The 20,156-nt window shown below is 38.7% G+C and overlaps 1 protein-coding gene across 11 annotated transcripts in view; it reads left to right on the top strand.

The window, feature by feature from the left end:
• The window catches only part of ptprt (protein tyrosine phosphatase receptor type T), a 226,045-nt gene that overhangs the window by 184,285 nt on the left and 21,604 nt on the right, over positions 1 to 20,156 (top strand). For 9 of the 11 annotated variants that reach the window (XM_040004228.1, XM_040004222.1, XM_040004204.1 and 6 more), the window contains 4 exons: positions 13,575 to 13,660; positions 15,104 to 15,140; positions 15,575 to 15,672; positions 15,961 to 16,077. In XM_040004228.1, coding sequence (XP_039860162.1) covers positions 13,575 to 13,660; positions 15,104 to 15,140; positions 15,575 to 15,672; positions 15,961 to 16,077 — 338 coding nt within the window. The remainder of the gene's footprint in view (positions 1 to 13,574; positions 13,661 to 15,103; positions 15,141 to 15,574; positions 15,673 to 15,960; positions 16,078 to 20,156) is intronic. The other 2 variants (XM_040004194.1, XM_040004205.1) reach the window with 1 other exon arrangement.

Genomic DNA, 20,156 nt, shown 5'->3' with positions numbered 1-20,156 from the left:
TTTTGTACCAGGAAACGTTATTTTCCCAGTTCTTTCTCTTCTCAACTACATTCATGTTTTTTTCCTGAATCTCATTATTTCCATTTTATGTTTATTGTGAAAAAGACAAAAAGACACAGTTTAGCTCCTTAACTTTGAAAACTGACTCAAGTTACATCCAAAAGCTTCGTGACTCTGTTTCCTCACTGTAGACAAAATGCTTAAATATTTTAAATTGCCAAAGTGAGAATGTGCCACTCCATAGTCTGTCATTTTCTTTTCTTGCTTTTCCTTTTATCTTCCTTCATCCGGCTTCCTTTTTCTATTTTTTTCCCCACATTTTGGTCTTTTTTTCCCCCTCTTCCTGTCTTCTCTTTCTTTCTGAAATGAATCTCCCCTCTGTCGCTAACTACTTGTCTAAACTTAATCTATTCGTGTTGCATCAGTCATTCTATCCTACCTCAGCCTTTCTCACATTTTCTTTCATTTCGTTTAACCTAACCTCACTACTTCTTGTTCTTGTCTTTTGAATCTCTTTCTGACTCCTTCTGTTCACTAATGTATTGTCCGTAAGGTGAATAAGAATCATTTCACAGGCTGGTAGTCTTTTCCAAGACACTGTTACTATGCACAGACACCCTTCACCTGGTTTTACACCTCCAAGCATCACTGGCATAATCAGGATCCCCTCCTGCATCATGTTGCTTCTCATTACAGCAGAGGTGACGTAAGTGTGTGTGTGTGTGTGTGTGTGTGTGTGTGTGTGTGTGTGTGTGTGTGTGTGTGTGTGTGTGTGTGTGTGTGTGTGTGTGTGTGTGTGTGTGTGTGTATGAAAGGGAAAAATGAATGCAAGAGAAGACAAGGGCATTGTGTGTACGGGGTTCTGCGCGGAGAAAAAAAACAAAGTGAACAGGCAAAGAAGGTTTTAAAAACAAGCACAACTGTGTATGTGTGTGAGAGAGAGTGACTGTGTGCGTGTTAGTTTTATATGCAGCTGTACACAGTGTGTCTCCCCTCTTCCTATCCTCTCTGGCTCAGATTCGCAGCACGTCTGTTGAGCTGCTCTGAACTCAGAACGCCAACAACTCCTCTGAAGTGTTTGACCAAAGAACCACAACAAATATTAGCATCCTCCAAGCTGTCACAAATACTCACACACACACACAGTTATACAAATAAACACACGCTCTGAACAAATGAGAGAGAGTCCCACACCTGCAGTCTATACACACGCACACGCATGCACGCACACATATATATTACTCAGGTTTGTACAGATCACAGCAGTCTGGTTTGTGCTTGATTGCTTGTAGCAGTGCAGTACTGCTGCAGTATTATTCCACCCACAGACGTACAGTAAGATGAATTCGATTTGTGTTTTCCAGAAACTCTTTCTTTTCTCACGATGAGCATTTTGCAAACGCATTCTTATTTCAAAAGTAACCTGTGATGTTTTTAAAAAAGTCATATTTAGAAACAGATGTTAGAATATATGATGGAATAGACCTAAACAACTTTAGATAAATTCACTAATAATAACAATAATGGATTGCATTTATATAGCGCTTTTCGGGGCCCTCAAAGCGCTTTACAATTCCACTATTCATTCACTCTCACATTCACACACTGGTGGAGGCAAGCTACAGTTGTAGCCACAGCTGCCCTGGGGCAGACTGACAGAAGCGAGGCTGCCATATCGCGCCATCGGCCCCTCTGGCCAACACCAGTAGGCGGCAGGTGAAGTGTCTTGCCCAAGGACACAACGACCGAGACTGTCCGAGCCGGGGCTCCAACGGCAACCTTCCGGTTACAAGACGAACTGCCAACTCTTTGAGCCACGAGTGCGGTCCTTTACAAAGTTCTTTACAGTAGCCAGTGTTAACCACTGGTGTTAATGTGCTACTTAAAACCAGCTTCAGCTTATCCCAGAGCTACCAAAGAATGAAATGGTTTCGTTTGCAGCTCCCACCAGGAGGGATGCGCACAAAAAACGTTAATAATTAGTCTGATTTTTAATGCCAGCGGCAGTATTATTGACACTGTTGAAGGTGATTGCTATTAATCATTGTTCCTCTTCAGACGCAGTGGGGGGTAAGAATGACATGGTAATCACAAAACATGTAGAAATGTGATGCTGATTTTTAATGATTGCTGTTTATCCCCCAAAATCATCAGGTAGTGGAAAGAGATGCTGAAGTAATGGTTTCACCAATGATTGTATTTTTAATTAGAAGGTGGAGGATTATGAGTGATTATATTTCATCATTCCAAAACGTCAGGGGGTTGGCAGTTTGATACTCGTTGATAGCTAACAACGATGAGCTGTGATCATTGACAGTGTGTGATAATTGATTGTTGATGAATGAATCAGATTTAATGAGATGTGCTGCTGTCTAGACAGCCATACAAGTGCATCTCACAAAATTGTTAAACTTGGTAAACTTTCATATTTTCTATATTTGCTACTTGTAAAGTGAAATATTTCAAACCTTTATTCTTGATCATTTATGGTGTATAGAAAATCATAAAAACAGTTCCACAAATGATCAAATATTTCATTTCAGGTTTTAGTAAATTTGCTAAGCAAAAATTGTAAATACCATTTATCTCTTGGTTTCCTTCAGCACACATAACCATAATCATGGGGAAGACTGCTGACTTGACAGCTGTTCGGATGATGATCATTGGCACCCTCCACAGAGGGTCATTGTTTAAATGGGTGGCGTGAGTGTTGTATCAAAGCATATTAAACTTGAACGAACTGGAACTGGAATGGAAAAGTGTGGCAGAAAAATCTGTACAAGCATCAGGGATGATCACTGCCTTGAGAGGATTATAGGAAAAGTTGTTTTTTTAAAGAACTTGAGAGAATCAAACAAGGATTGGACAGAGGCTGGTGTCAGTGCATCAAGAGCCACGATACACTGATGTCTTCGGGGATTAATCTACAACTGCTGCATTCCTAATATCAAGTCACATCTGAACCAGAGACTACATCAGAAGTGTCTTTCCTGGTGTGGGATTATAAAGGAGAAAATGAAATATTCAATTGTCCAAAGTCCTCTTTTCAGATTAAGGTAAAATTTGCATTTCTTTTTTTCTTTTGAAATCAATGTCCTAGAGTTTGGAGCATGAGTGGAGTGGCACAGAATCCAAGGTGTTTGAAATCTACTGTGAGGTTACAGTTTTACATTTTGTGATGATTTGGGGTGCCATGTCATGTGCTGGTGTTGGTGGCAGTTGGTCCACCTGCTTTTATTAAGCCCAAAATCAGTGGAGCCATCTACCAGGCATGTTTCAATCTGCTGACAAGCTCTATGTAGCTGTTGATTAGTGCCAAAGCTACTACCAGAAGAGGAAGGAACAACATTGGGTGAAAAGGGGTGATTCAGGGAGGAGTTGAGACAGGCTCTGGGTGGTAGGGAAGAGTTAGTTACCAGATGACTGGGAAAGTACAGCTGTACTGCTGAGTAAAAGTTTGGTTATCATCTGGACAGAGGGAAGAGGAGAAGAGACTTGGTGTTGGAATGAGGCCATATAGGAAAGTATTCAAAGGAACATGTTAGAAAAGAAAACGCGGGATAGTCGGGGAGATTAAAAAAGTAGTCTGAGTAAATGGAAACTAGGCTTTCAGCAAAGAGAGAGGTCACAAAGGAAAAGACTTACAGTGTCTTGTAAGGCTAGATATCAAGGAAGGATAAACAGACTTGTAAAGTTGGCAAGGCAGAGAGATGTGCACTAGATAAGAGTGATTAAGGACAGAAATGGAAATGTGCTAACAAGTGAAGAGAGCATGCTGAGAAGATGGATGGAGTACTTTGAGCATCTGATGAATGAAGAAAATAAGAGAGGACAGATGGAGGAAAGTTAGTGATTCAGGGAGTGGGGTGCATTAGTAGGGAGAACGTGAGAGCAGTTGAGAAAAGAATGACGACTGGAGCGGTGGTTGATCCAGATGACATTGCTGTGGAGGTATAGAGATGTCTAGGGGGGGGACTGCATTTGGCTTTTTGACCAGATTGTTTAACACAATCTCTTACTCGAGAGAGGATGCCTGAGGAATGGAAAAATAGTGTACTGGTGGCAATTTTCAAGAACAAGGCTCATGTGCAGAGCTGCAGCAACTATGGTGGGATGTAGTTGATTAGCCATGAAGCTATGGGAAAGAGTTGTAGGTAGGTAGAGGTGACAGTTAGTGAGCAGCAGTACGGCTTGGGAAAGCACTACAGGTATCGATCAGAATGACAGATGGGTTAAGGTGTGAATGGGATTACATTAGGGACCAGCTCTGCTCAGATCCCCCTGTTGTTTGCCATGATGATGGGCAAGGTGACAGATGAGGTCAGGCTGGAGACTCTGTGGACGACAATATTCGCTGATGACACTGTAATCTATAACAAGAGTAAGGAGCAGGTGGAAGTCTGAAGAAGATGGAGGTATGCATTGGAGAGAAGAGGAATGAAAGTATAAGCAACACGGAATAAATGGGTGGGAATGAGAAGGAGAAAGGTGGAAATGCAAGGAGCAGAGGTAGTGAAGGTGAGTTTAAATTAGGTCAATTGTCCAAAGGGATGAACAGTACACAAAGAGAGGTGATGAAAAGACCCAGGGGTGGTGGAGTGGGTGGAAATGAGTGTCAGGGGTGATTTGTGATGGAAAGATAGCAATGAGAGTAAAAGGGAAGGTTTAGAAGATGGTAGTGAGACCTGATGGACGGCTTGGAGATGGTGCCACTGACAAAAAAGACGGTAGGCTGAGCTTGAGATGGAAAAGTTGCAGAAGTTAAGATTTTCATTGGGAGTGACCAGGATGAACAGGATCATTGGCACCATTCAGTTTCAGTGGTTTCAAGATGATGTTTGAGAGACTTGTTTGCGTATATGCAGAGGAGAGAGCGTGAATATGCTAGACATAGAGCTATGCCAGGCATGAGGAAAAGAGGGCGACCGCAGAGAAGATTCATGCATGTAGTGAAGGAAGACTTGCAAAAGAGTGTGTCTGTGTTTGTGTGTATACACATCCAGCATGCATTGCAGAAAACATGACTCTCAGGGAGCAGTTTTAACATACCAGCCAATCTTAAAGCAGCCTTGAAGGGAAGTTGGAGAATCAAATCTTCAGGTATAGTTCTTAAATTTTAAAATGTATTCATTTATTTTTAATAGCAGAGATGCAGAACTTAAGAAATTGCCAAATACTGAATTCTCTAAATTAAAATATACAGTGTTTGATTTCTTGCTAGCTTATTTACTGAACTAGCTAAACCGTTATTGACTGGTGCAATTTTTATGTTTCCCATGGACAACATGGTTGCAAGATATATTTCTTCCACATCTGATGTATCATCTGTTGTATCACTCTTTATTGAACCATGTCCAACTTTAAAGCTGATTTTCTTTCCTCCATCTTTCTCTCCTCTATCTTTTTTGCACCTGACAGCCTTCAAACAGCTGGAAACAGCATCTCGAGGCTTGTGTTTGTGTGTATTTGTGTAAGTCGACAGCATTCTGTGTTGTTTGACACATCAGCTGCAGGGAGCTCTGGTCTTAATAGGCTATTACACACTATAATACCCCCCAACACACTCACACACTTTTCCATCCATGCTGAGGTACACACATGCATAAGTTGCTGACAGTGGAACAAATACATCATTTAAGCACAAAAAAGCCTATTGAAATTTGCTTTTCAAAATGCTCATGCACAAACCTGTCAGGATACATCCCAAAAAAATTTACCAGAACATAGAACATTTAAGGAAGAAAGGGGAGACGGATGTTCACACACTTAGAAGCTGCTCAGTCTCTCTCTAACCCATATACACACTTACACTCAATCACACATGCTATTAAATTCCCTAATGCCTTGAGCCGGTCTGACAGCGGAGTGTATTCCGTGAGTGAGTTGAGCTCCATAGGGAGTTAACTGATTAAGTATATCTGTGACAGACACAATCCCTGCTTAGTAGCTACTGAAAAGAGCAGGAGGAAGAGAAGAGAGGAAAGGGAAGGGAAGGAAGGAGAGGACAGAAGAGTAAAACATCTTGTTCAGCAGTTTCAACTTGCTACTGTGAGCATGTTTGTATTTTTCTCAGTTCAATCTGTTAAAGAGGACATAATTCCTAACAGGTTTCCCTGTTTTCAACTGTGTAATTAACAAGTAACTTGTTGTGTTAAAGTGTTAGACTTTGTTTTAAACCATTTGTTTGATTTGCTTTTTATGAAAATGTAATATCACTAAATAACCTTAAGGCTTCTCTTTAATTCTCTTTTAAGTATTTGAGTGTCAAACAGGTAAAGCAATTACAGGAAGTAGAAGAATCAAAGGGAAAAGGGGATATTTTTTATAAAGAGGTTATGGAATGTAGCATAAGTTTCCATGCTTTCATGCTTCTTGTCTGTAATAGTGCCACTTTATCTCTCCAGCATTGAAAAATATAACCTAATGGGCATACTGAAGCGTAACGCTCTTTATTCTCAAACAGCAAGATCTTTTATATTTTTTAGCTGTCTTCAGGCAGCTGGAGAGACACTGGAATATTAAAGAGCCAGTATAGAGGCTTTTACTAACTCATATGCTCAAATGACCGTAATGTAATATCTGCCAGAGGTGAATAAAGTTTTGTTCAATATGAATAACTCAGTAATTACTTTGTTGTCCTGTCTTTAAAACAAAAACAAACCCACAAGAAAGAAGAGTCTCATCTGTTTTAACTGAATTAATTTTCCCAAATTAATCACAGCTATTCAGTCCAAGATTGTGCGTTTTGATTGGCATTTAATTAAATTGTAATTTTGAACCAAATTATATCATGGTCAAATTATGTGTGATGCCTTGTTTCAGAGTTAGTGAAGGTAAAAAAAACAAACAAACATAAAAAACTCACTTATTGGATACAAATACCAGAAGCAAATGTTCCATTCTTTTGTACAATGCAATGTTCTCAGGGTTATCTGTGAGAGCTGCTGTTTTAAAAGACAAAAGAGCTTTGAAAGTTTAAATAAAATATCTTCATAAGCGATGATGCGTGATCTTGATATGTGTTTATTCTAGTTTCCAAATGTGCTCCAGGTTAGACCATGCAAAGCAGAGGTACCACTCAGTGGTGGGTGGCCTTATATAACCTGAATAATTTTTTTGCCTCATCAAGCCTGAACAATTTAGGGTGGTCACTGGCCTTTTAAAGCAATAAAAGGGCAATATATTCATGAAACTGGAAAATAATGACTTCATAGATTATCCCCTGCTGATATTTGCAGTATATTTCATGGGTCTTACTTTTGGTGGTAAGTAATAAAAAAATGTATCTTGACCTTTGATTTATAGAAGAGAGCAAAAAACAGCTGCTTGTGTTTGCTGTGGTACAATAGCAGTCATTAGGGCTGGTGGCTCCTGCTCATTTTATTTGTGTACAGCCCTCATGTGCAGTGCATACCATCTGATGTCTCCAAATTACAGGCCTCTCCTGCCCTGGTAAATTTGCTAGAGATAAAAAACAAGAAGTCTATATTGTTTGGCCTTTTCCTTACCCCCTCAAGTTAACAAGTCCTCCCCAACAAAACTTTGGCAGTGGCTGCTGGAATAATGGCAAGATTTTGAAAATAGAAGACAGAAATGAGACAGAGAATGGAACCAAACTAAAAGCAGAGAGTAGAGAGAAGATGAGAAGAGAGGAAAGTAGAGAGGGGAGTTGCAAGGTTATGAAGATAGGGCGACTCAGCAGAAGAGTGGAGCTCATTAATGAGTAATGGGTTCGTGACACTTTGCCCTTGGACACCACAGCGTCTGATGGCTTTGTTGTTACTCCAATGCTACAGACACCAACATGAGGCTGAGTGCACATAGCTTCTCTATATTTTATGTCTCCATCCATATCTGGATGTAAGTTACAAAGACTTGATCAACTACACATTTTTATATTGGGGTTAAGACTTTGTATAATACTGGATTTAGTATTAGGTTCTTATTGCCTGAGTTGCCTGAGCGTGAGGTTTTAGTTTTACAGTTAAAGTTCACATATTTTTCACAATTTCATTATTTTATTTTGCGCATCTAAAGCTTCTGTCATTCTCGTAGTGTACATTAACACCATCATCCTTCTGTCTGAAAACTTTTACCTCCTTCTTCAGAAAAGCACAGTCTGGTCTGATGCTAGAAGTGCTGCCTTAGAGGTGTCAATTGCTTACAAAATCTGGAGTTCACCCACAAAAGTATCGCTATGTGATAGAGGCATTCTTATTTGAGAACAATAGCAAATTAGCCACTAGTTGGTTATTATGCTAGCATAATAGAAATTAATGTAGGTTTGGTAAAGAAGCGAAGCCTAAATTATAAACAGGGCATTTCATCTAATAAAATGTGTTGTTGTTGGGTGAAAATAACTTCCTTCGCCTAGTTGTTATAATTGTGCAAACCTTTTACGTGAATGAAAAGAGAAAAAACTACAAATATCTATAATATCTGTGCCTGCAAATGTAATCATTGAAGTGTGTATTTGAGGTTGGCTTGGTTCTAACAAAAGACTTTCTTTTGCTTTCAGAATCAGTTGCTCCTGCATGTATGCGCACACAGTGTATATCATACTAACAAAAAGATGTCTACAATTCTCTTTCTCCCACTCACTCACTCATACACTCAATGATACACACCCCATCAGCCTTTTCAAGCCTGTGCCCCATGTCCACATCTGTAGCGTTTTCAAGCCAGTACCTCCTGCTATTTGAGCCCAATTAGAAGCTCCCCTCCCCGTGCAGGCTAGTGGGAAGGGCCCCTCCCTTCTTTCCTCCAGCCTCATATCAGTGGCTTCTGTGTTATGACAGCCTCTGACACTAGCCCTGCGTAATTACTGCTGTCTGAAGGAGCAAGATGGCATGGGGAATGAGAGAGAGAGGGGGGGAGGAGAGACAGGTAGCTGAAAGAAGACCGTGGAGGGGGAGAAGTGAGGAGAGGAGGAGGTAGACAGAAATGGACAGGATCAGCAGAGAAAAGGAATAGAAATCGAAGAGGCAGATGAGAAACGGAGTAAAAGAGGGAGAAGAGAAGGAAGAAAAAGACAGAGAGGGAACGAGCAGACGGCTGGCAGACTACCTCCTGTTGTGTTTGTTTTTACATGCTGTGTATTTTTGTGTGTGCGCATGTGTGTGTTTGACTGAGTGACTGAGAGAGTGAGAGAGTTGAGAGCGTGAGTGTGAGTGCGCTGATAGCTGATGACAGAATCTTGTACCAGCAGAGTGGCGTCATGCTGCCATCATTGTTGCTGCCCAGCCAGAGCTGCAACATTACTCTGATAGCAGTTATACAAATAATTCTCCTCAAGGTGATCCTAAAAGTGATAATCAAGGTGTTATATGTTGTTATTCTAAGAATTTGTACTGTATTCTGTGCTTTAACTCACCTGACCGTGTGGATGAATAGTCTGCAGTTGAGGCTTGTCATACTTGCAGTGGCTGTTTTAATGCAGTCCTGGGGTAATCCCTACTGACGGTCATGACTTTTCTATGCAGTCGTCTTTTCATATTAAGTGATCGTGAAACCCTTGGTTCTGTAATTTGGCCAAGGGATGCAACAGAATTCAGGGATAACCCCGAGTGCAGCATTTTGTAGATGCTTACACAAGATGTCACTTAGTTTATTAAGTTTATGTTGTTCAGTCACCACATGTTATACACACAGGCTAAATAGTACATATAAACTTCACAGTCTAATGTACAATATAATCAATGAACAGGCTCAGTCTAAAGCAATGTTTACATACACCGAGCCCACATTCTTCTCCCTAATTTCTGGAAAAAAAATACAAAATAAATAACAAATCAGCAAAAGCATCTACAGTCAAAGATGTCTTTGCTTTTATACTTACATTTATTTTCATTTTTACTCTTCTGCACTGAAACAAATGTCTGCAAGAGTCTACATGAAAGGTTTAAACTCCAAAGTTTCAGCTTCTGAACATTACTGAGACTGCACTAAGCTTACAGATAAACAGCTTATCACAGATGCAAAGGTTGGCCAGCAACTGATTCCATTTGAGAGCTAAGAACTTGAGCTAAATACATCTACACCATGGTCTGGCTATTAAAAGCACCATTTTTGAGAGATGTTTTACCAAAAAAAAATGTGCTTGGAGTAACATAGCTCATCTGCACATTTGAGCCTTATAATAAAGCCTATTAAGTATGAATCACATACTTAATGGGCTGTGTGACCATTCTGCAATGGGCTATTTGTGATGGGGGTTTTTTGGTACTTGAACCTTGAATCACCATTAAAATTATCGAATGTTTTTGTTCCATGTAAAAATTATATAAAATGACTGTCCATGTGATGTCAAATTTTCTATTCTACTCTGTGACAAAATTAACAGAATAAGGTGTTAGGTGATAGATGTGAGCTGTGACACATTTTAGTTGCTGAAATATTAACGTTTTTCTCAAATTCAGCATACAGACTGCATATTTTTTTTACATTTTGGAGACTGTAGAGAATTATTTACAGCAATGATTAATGAAACAATGAAATATTAAAAACTTTGATGGTGTAGGCTCAAACCTGCTGGACATGGACACTTATGTTAAGCAGTGTTTCTGAGAACTTGTCTCTCTCTGTTAGACCTGCAATAGATTGGCCACTTGCCGAATCAGAGATGGGTTTGGCTCATTCGAATTGTAATTGAATAGGAATTTAAGAAAAATGTACGGATCTTTATTTTCCTGTTTTTTTTTCTTTTGTCAGAACCACTAGAAATGTCCTAGCTCTCACTGAAGATTTGGACCCATTTTATGATCTTTATCAACAAATGGTGTTTGTTACCTTCTTAATTTAAAAAGTAGTTAAAAAAAAATCATATCACCTTTAACGTCATCTAAATAAATAGTACACTCTTATGCTTTCCAGGATATTGTTCAGCTGCTTGGCAACATCCTTATTATAGAAAATCCAAATACATGCTGTATGTTCTAAATGATTTTGCTTGTTAAAAAAGGTTAACGGTCTCTGCAATTTTATCCTACTTCTGAGTATGTTTACTCCGCTGCAGGCCTCATTTTGTGCCAGCTATGAATGGAAATGAATTCACACATCAATTCTAAGATAGTCATCAAAACAAAAAAAATGTTAACGCCTTTTTAACATAATGATTGCTCCCATGCAACTCTATAAACCCAGAGAAAATGGTTTCCATTGAATGCATGAGTCATCAACCACACAGTAGATCTGCTAACATAAAAGCTCTGTTTCTGAAGCAGTTTAACAATTTACAATTTGAATTAACAACTCAATTCAAAATGAGTAAAAAATAAATCCTGCAGAAATACTAGAAGTTTAATTCATGGTTTCAGTTGTTACGTTGTTCCATCCCAAGCATTCTCAATTGCTACCACAGTTCAGAGGTCTAGGCTGGTCAACAACCAAAGATGTGCGTCATTTTATACTAGGATGATGACCAGGATGACAGAAATATTTATGAGATGCCATTTCAGAGACTGAAAGGTAACAACATTCCACATTTCTCCTAGCCTCTTATGTTATTTATCTTTATCTTATACTTGGCAACTACACGTGACATAATTTTTACCTCTCTTCTGCTCGTCTTCTTGTTTTCTTTGTAATATCTCACATTTACCGACCTGCTCTTTTCCATTTAGTCTGTATTCACTTTCTTTCTTTCTTTTTTTTTTCAAAAAATTAAAAACTTTCAAGAAGCAGTGCAATCATTCTTATTTGTCCCCATCATCTGCAATTACCTGCTGTTGCTATGTTACAACTAAGTTTAAAAAGAAAAAAAATCACTGCCTCCCATTACACTTAATAACTCATATGTGTCCCAATGCTATAGATAGCTATTATACAGCCAAGAACAAAATAATTGACACTCAAAAAGAAAAAGAAAAGAAAAAATTCATCATGGTGACATGGATAATGAGGGTGAACAGTGAGTGAGGTGAGAGGTTCTGCTGTTATGATTATTACAGATAATCTGAGATTCAAAGATATATTAAAATTCTTATAGATTGTAAAAATAGTCTTGTGATTATCAATTTATTTATTTATAATTTTATTTATTATTATTAGGTTTTTGGGACTTATGGGTCTGGTGTGTTGAACCTTCACTCTAACTTCATAAACTCCTTGAGATGTAACAACTTGTGTTTGTATATGTGCTTGTGCTATTTGAATATGTGATACTTCTCTACCTGGATTTCTTTTAACTCTTTTTAAAACTGTGCCATCTCTGGACACTTACTGTCATTGTCCAAAAAAATGGACATACCTGCAGAAAACAGGAGATGCTGACATGCTAAAGAAGCAGGAAGAACAAAGTTCCATTCTAACACCCGTGACTGAGGGAGAAGAGGAGATATAAGTCTCATGTGACACAAAAACAGATACGCTAATAGTAAGGAATTGGAAATAAAAATGTCCTATCAGCAGCCACCCATGGACTAGTCCATGGGTGGCTGCTGATGGGATGAAAGTTGGAAATTGATCTGTGCGAGGGCGTCTGATGTTGAAAAACCCAAAACATCTCATGACTTCAGAAACATCACTGGAGATGCATCCCAGCGAGAGCAACAAAGATGTATCTTACACACATTACATGTGAGAAATTGCCAAAGAAATGACTCTGGATCCCACTGTTACCATTAGCGATCTTCAGACAGTCGTGGATAAAATCCAAGCGGTTATAGAAAAAGAGGACAGATTGCGGCTTTTATTGACAAATGGTGCCTGTTGGGTCATATTACTATGAAGAAGTAATGTTGCTGCTTGCACTTTGAACTATTAGCTCTGGATTATGTCCACAATTTCTCTTGATTTTTCTATTCCAGCAACTATTTCAAAGCAGAAGAGAAGTCCAAAGCCATCTTTTTTTCTCATTCGGTGATCACATGTCACTGTTTGCAAATGGTACAGTAGACATTTCATTTGAACAATTTGTTCAACAGCTTTTACAGCTAAAAGGAATCATTGCATAGTACCCGAAAAAGCCTGTGAGACAAATAAATCTGTGTTGCTTGTCATTTGGTAGTAAATGCAATAGCATTTGCTGACAGAGGCAGCAAGTAATGGAAACAGAATTTGTCCCATCATCCTGACTTATGCAAATGATATTTGTCATAAATCTGCACTGGGGAGTTATGCACAAAATGTTACTTTAATACTTTTATGTGTTTGCGTCTGTCATACCCATTCAGATCATCTGAATGGAACTGCTCTAAGACCAAATGAACTAAAGTGGGGGAAAAAAACATTTGAAATGAAGTGTCGAAATAAAACTATACCAAGGGAACTGAGGATGTTTGGTGTTTCTGGGTGACACAATTTAACTTTTTAACTTTAACTATCTTGCTTAGTCAAGATTAACTAAAGGTTATCTACTCAGGTAAAAGACGCCAACGCTGACTATTAACAGGAGACAGGACTTGATCCATCAACAATTACAAAGAACAGGCAACAGCAGCAGGAAAAGTGCACTTACATTTGTTGTTTGGACTCATAACCTTGGGCCTGGTTAGTTAGTTCCCCCTCCAGTCAGTTAGTTTTTCCGATCTGTGGGTAAATGTAACTTTAGGCCTGTTGTATTTTTGTGCTATCTGATCCCACAGACGATCACACCAGAGTCCGACTGCAGTTGCTGGATGGAGACCCCCACTCTGACTACATCAATGCCAATTATATTGACGTGAGTGTTTACACAACTACACTCGAACACACACACATGCACACATACACTGTAGTGATGATCCAAACAGTGAGTCTTGTGTAGGAAACCCTCTAATGTATTTACAACTTCATCATATGCCAGCTGTAGTATTTGCTCCTGTTGGTAGCTGCTTATATCACTTGGTTGAAACTTGAGAGACGTCTAACTTGGAAAGCACACCCTTTGCCTCACAAATAGTTATTTTATGTGAGTTTCGCTGACATGTCCTCACAGGTTGTAATAGTCTCTTTCTACATGGATGCCCTGGATATCAAATAGTATGGATGTCAGTCAGTCAGTCAATAGTATGGATGATGTCATATTCTCAGTTTTAAATCAGATGCAGACACCTGCCTCTGCACACAAACAATATTGCTTGAAATTTGTACCAGTGAATCAGGTCCTTAGTTAAGGTTACCACAGCAGATAAAACCATCAGTGTTGTTTTTTTTCCCCCCTTTGGAATCCATTCCTTCACCAACGGGCACATAAAAAAAATTAAAAGGGGGAAAACATACCCCCCTCCTTGTTTACCCTTTCCTCCTTTAATTACATCAGTCATTCCATCACCTCCCACTGTGTGTCCCTCTTATTACCTTTCCTTATCCATCCATCCATCGTTCGTTTTTACTCCCTTCCTCTCTCCCCTGCAGGTATTGTGCTTCACTTATTGATTTAATCTCCTGCTCACAGCTTACTGTTGTAATGGTAGTCTTAATAAATCTGGTACAAAATCAGTCTCACAGACTAGATTGTTTCTTAAGAAGAAAAGAAAAGAATTGAAAAAGTAAAACACATCCCCCCGTGAAGATAACGTCATGCTCACAAAGTGATTCTAATGGCAAAGTGAAAATGATAAATGCTTTTATCTCAGCAAGGTTATCCATCTTATAGGGAATCGTGATGGGACAAGAGAGAGAAATAATCGCTGGTTGGAGACCGGTGTCTTTTTATCCAACAGAGGGAAAATTTAGTGACTGGGAAAAAATGAAGGATAAAACATGGAAAAAACTGAACGTGAAGACAAGACAAAGAAGGAGAGTGAGAGATGATGAATGAATGAGAAGATGACTAACAACGAGGAGAAATGAAGTGAAGAAAAGGCAACAGAACTGGGAAAAACTGAATGAAAGAATAGACCAGGAATTTTTTAGTATATTTTGCTTAAAAATGCAAAATGTAACACTTTATCTAACTTTGGGGAGTGAAAAGGAAAACAGCCGAAATAGAGGGAGATGGGTGAAGACTGATTCCCTGGAAAAAATAGTGAGTAGGAATGAGAATTCTTGGAAAACAATGTGCTAAAAATAGAGGAAATGTGGATGTTGGATAGGAAAAATAAAGAATATAAAGAGAAAAATGGATATGACAAAAGTGTGGCGATACATATTTTTTTATTGCTTCCTTTTTTCTGTCTCGCAGGGGTACCATAGACCCAGACATTACATCGCCACACAAGGTAATTAAACTGACGTGATAAGTGTGTGTGAGAAGCACTAATGCGTGCTTCCACATTTGTGTAGATACGAATGTGTGCATGTGATCCTATTTGTGTGCGTGTGTGTATGCGTGTAGGACCCACCTGGTAAATGTCGTCCTCTCGGACTGGAAGGCTATTACCACAACCTCCTAAATCTAAACTGCCGTATAAAACCCCCCTGACAAATTTAAGACCCCATTACCTCAAACCCCCAAACTACTATCTGGGATTGATGGTGTTCAAATACATGTGTGTGTCTGTATGGGTGTGTTTGTGCAAGTCTGTACTACCAGTGCTGACATTTTTACGTGGCATTGGAATGAACATATGCTTATTTACACACCTATGTCTGTATGCTTGTTTATGTGTATCAAAATGTTTACACTGTGTGTGTGTGTGTGTTTGTCTGTCAGGGCCCATGCAAGAGACGGTGAGGGATTTCTGGAGAATGGTGTGGCAGGAGAATTCGGCCTCAATCGTCATGGTTACAAACCTTGTGGAAGTGGGAAGGGTGAGTTTATCATCCAAGCAGCTCCAAAAACGTGTGTATTAGAAGTAAATAAAGTATATGTATATCTCTGTGTGTGTCTATATGTATATATGTATGATCTAGTTATATGTGCTGTTGTTTTACCTGGAGCTCTAGTTTTCCTCCAATCACACTACTGAATTACTTTGCGATGCCGTCTAGTAATTTCTAATCAGTATCATCTCTGCCTCTTGATGCTCATGGGGAGATAATCAACACCATGTAAGGCATATTTTAAAACACAATGACAATAAAAACGATCTTTTCCAGGTGAAGTGTGTTCGTTACTGGCCTGATGAGACAGAGGTGTACGGAGACATCAAGGTGACCCTCATAGAGACTGAACCACTGGCGGAATATGTCATACGGACGTTCACTGTTCAAAAGGTAAACAAGTAAACTTTATATTTAATGGCAAGAGTACATTTTTAATTCTTTATTCTATAATCCAGGAATCAAGTATGCCATGGTCAATTCCACTGAGAATGTAATGAAAATGAAAACAATAGTTGTTAAAAAAAGTGAGAATTATTCCACATTCAGGACTTCAAATACCAGTTCTACCAGCAGCTTTAATTGGAAATATGAAGATTTAACTTTCCTGCTCTAAAAAAGGGATAAAGCTGTTGATGTCTTTGTCATAGTATTTATCCTGCATTTTAACATTGAGTCATGATGTCACACCAATTTTCTCTGCCCCACAAGGCCTGTGATGGGATTTGAACCCACTCATGCTCTCTAGCAGCGTATTTACACCCCATCGTAGCTTGTATTGCTTCCATATTTTGTAAAGCCCAGACCTAGATTACCATTACAGCCAATATGTGATTGGGGATTTATGGCGAGTGAGCTCTGTTACTTGTTTGCTTCTCACTGTTTAAGAGGAATCTTGAAAGCATAATCTTGGCACTTGTAATCAGGCAGGAGGGATTTGAGAGGAGAATAGATGATCGACGAATGTAGTTTCATTGTTGTGATGTTGTTCTCCAGGGCTCTGCACACTGAATGCAAAAACTGCAGAAATGCACATTACAACAAGACAGAGGCTGTGATCCAAAATCCTTTATCTTTCGAGCGACTTTCAGTCTTGTTTTTTTATTCTCAGTCTCTGTTTGCCTGTTCCATTGTTTTTCCTTTTCTCCTCCATTTTACTTTCTACCTCTTTTTGCTTGTTTGAGTATAGAAAGTATTTACAACACTCAAATCTTGCTTATATAAATATTTTACTTGGGAGTCGAGGGACAGAGGTTGATCTTTAGGTCCGTTACCATTTTAATACTATTTATTTTTTAGAATAGGTACCTATCTTCTACAGTTATTACACATTATAATACATGTTCCTGACTACTCTTGTGTGTTTTCCATTCGTTTTTCTTCTTTTTATACCTCAGTGTCATTTTTCCTCTATCCTCTATTTCCTTCCCCCCTCAGTCGTGCAAAATCAGCTTATAAAGACAAGTCTTGAAGTGTTTGCTGTCAGCTCATTTAGCAAGCCATTAATCCATACCACCTCTGAGTGCGTGCGCGTTAAAATTCAAAGGAAAGCTGATCTCTAAACGCCTGTCGTTTGACAGTATGCATAAATACTTACAAACACACATCAGACACTTGCTAATTCAAATTCTCCATCTTTAAAATTCAGTGGGTTTTTTCCACTGTGTGTGAGTGTGAAAAACAAAGAGAAAGCAAGACAGAGGGTATGTGGGTTCTGTGTAGCAACTAAATAGCCTCAGTTGCAGTGAATAATGAGAATAAGAGCTTAATGAAAAGGTTTATTAATGGCACATCCAAAGAGATTAACTGAGCACTGAGGAATAGAGGGTGACTAAGTAAGACTAAAAGAAAATGTGTGCAAATGTGTGTGTGTGAGTGGGAGAGAAAAAGAGCTAAAGATGCAGGATGACAAAAGGTAGCTCATCTTTGAATGTCAGAATGATAGCAGCTGTGAGAGAAAGAAGCAGCATATGTGAGTATAAAACTTTCTGCTCAGCAGCTTAAGCAGCATTCATTTCATGTGTTGATGTTTTATGTGAAGTTGAAAATTTTGCTATAAGTGAAGTGGACTGTAAAGTAGTTTTACTGTCTCTGTTCTTAACTGTGCAGCCTTGACGTTAGCAAGAAAGTTTCCAGAGGTAGTCACAGCTGCAGCTGGAATGAAAGAGTACTACAGATAGTACTGTATGTACACACGTGGGTTTTTTATTTTATTTTATTTTTTTTTTATTAATTTTTTCAAGCCAACAAGGGCTTGTTCGCCAATGTGCTAACACCCAAAATAAGATTAATGACACTCATGTCAGGAGACCGCAGTAAACTGAAGGCCACAGTACAGGCCAAACTCAACAGGACAAAAAATTGCTTTGAAGACCAGCATACACATATCAGACAGGACATATGAGTCATTTTTCAACTGAAGCTATAGTCCAGTGTAATGAATTGTAGGCAGTTGACATCTGTGTAGCAGCCGTTCAGAGTGAAAACAGCAGTTTGACAAAAAAAACAAGAGTAGCAAGGGCTTGTACTGGTCTGCGAGATTAAACACAGTCCAGACATGTTGGAGTAGTACAACAAAGTGTTCTTCCTCAAATGAACGAGAAGATGCTTCTCAAGTGGCTCTCGACAATCAATATTTTGCCCAGAATGTTTTTTTTCCAGCTTCTGCGTAGCTTAGCTGAGAAAAACAGTTTAGGATCGGCACTTCAAATCTGCCAAATAAATTAAATCCATTCTTATTTCTTCCCTATCAGTTATGGTACTTTTTGATCATTTGCCATCCTGTATAACATTAATCAATTTCCAAGTTTTTTTCATGAAAAATAACCCAGTATTTGTAATTAATTTAATTCAAACTTTTTTCTCACCGGTATTTTGTTGTTACAGTACTGTACAAACGTCACTCCTTATATCTTGAATTTTGCTTTCAAGTGATCAGACCTTGTCATTTTTAAAGTGTCTTGAGCAATAGTTCTCTAGACTTTTCTCAGGCCAGTGCTGTGTCTACACATATTGTTCTTACTACAAGCCTGTTACAACAACATTTCTTGAGTTAAAAAATTCAAAGGAAGACACAACTTGACAGGCATTTGGCAGGTATTTTGCACCAACAAGGTGATTTCCAAAGACCTGTTAGCTGAAAATTTGAGGAAACTGTACAAGCGTAGGACAAACCGGAAGGCCTAAAAACAATCTTCAGTAGATGAAAAGCATCTGAAAGTCATGTCCTTAAGAAATAGGAACATAGGAGAAATACAGAAGCTTTTAGTTGATTCATTTTCTGTTCGCCAGGGACAAAAGCCATTCAGGGGAGAAAGGGGTATTACACAAGAACGGAAAGTTTCACTTTCAGTTTGCAGTGAATGTCTACGACCGTCTGTAAAACACAGTGGAGGCTCTGTCAGAGTTTGGGAGTGCGTTTTAGCCAGTTGTGTTGGAGATTTTATCAAAACTGAGTTATCTGATAAATATCAGATTTTAATTTAGAATACAATACTATCACTCTATACAATAGAGTATATGGAAAGCATCTGATTGGCACCAGCTTCATATTTCAGCATGATAACCATCCCAAACACACAGTCAATGCAGTCAATGCTTACCAGGACAGAAGAACAGATCAGTCATAGACTAGCCTTCCCAGACCTCAACATTATTGAATCAGTGCAGAATAATCTTGACAGAGAATGGAACAAACAGCAGCCAACATCCAAAGAAGAGCTTTGGAATGTTCTTTAAGAAGACTGGAAAACTATTCCTGAACACTACGTCAAGAAATTATTAGAAGCATGCCTAAACGAGTTCAGAAAACGGTGGATATACTGAATACTGACTCTCAAACTTGTTAGAATTATATTAAATCTGTTTTTCCTTATATACTAGCAAAATATAAAGAAATGATGGCTGAATCAAGACATTTCCACAGTGCTGGTATGTCGCCATGACATTTAACCTCAACTTTTGAGGCTAAACATACAGTCTCTTTTTTATTTTCTATGGAGGGTTTGAAGTGCTGGACTCATATTTAAGTGATTATAAGGAGGACATGACAGCATAAGAGATTGTTGAGGACAAGAAATTCCAGTGTCAGGATGAACTCCCCCTTCTAGGCTGTTCCAGACACCAAAACAAATTCTAACAATAAAAGATATGTAAGGATTGTTGATGTCAAATAAACCTTTCTAAAATGTTGTCACACAGATTTATATATGTGTTTCTTACAGAGCAGAGGATTTGCAAAGTATAAACTTGCTAAGACAAGTAACGTGAGTACCTGTGAAACTGAGACTGGATTTAAACGCATTTGAAAATGAGGGATAATTTCAATCCATTAAAACATTTATTTTTTATGTATCTATTGCAAGTTAGGGTTAGAGGAATAGGGAGAGCTTTTAAAGTGTTCTGAGTTCCTCATCACCAATTTCCAACATTTCAATACCAGTGTTTTATTTTTGTTTTCTTTTACCCGTCTC

Source organism: Simochromis diagramma, unplaced genomic scaffold, assembly GCF_900408965.1.
Source record: "Simochromis diagramma unplaced genomic scaffold, fSimDia1.1 OVJJ01000320.1, whole genome shotgun sequence".
Lineage (NCBI taxonomy): Eukaryota > Metazoa > Chordata > Actinopteri > Cichliformes > Cichlidae > Simochromis > Simochromis diagramma.
This window is presented reverse-complemented; position numbering and strand designations above follow the sequence as displayed.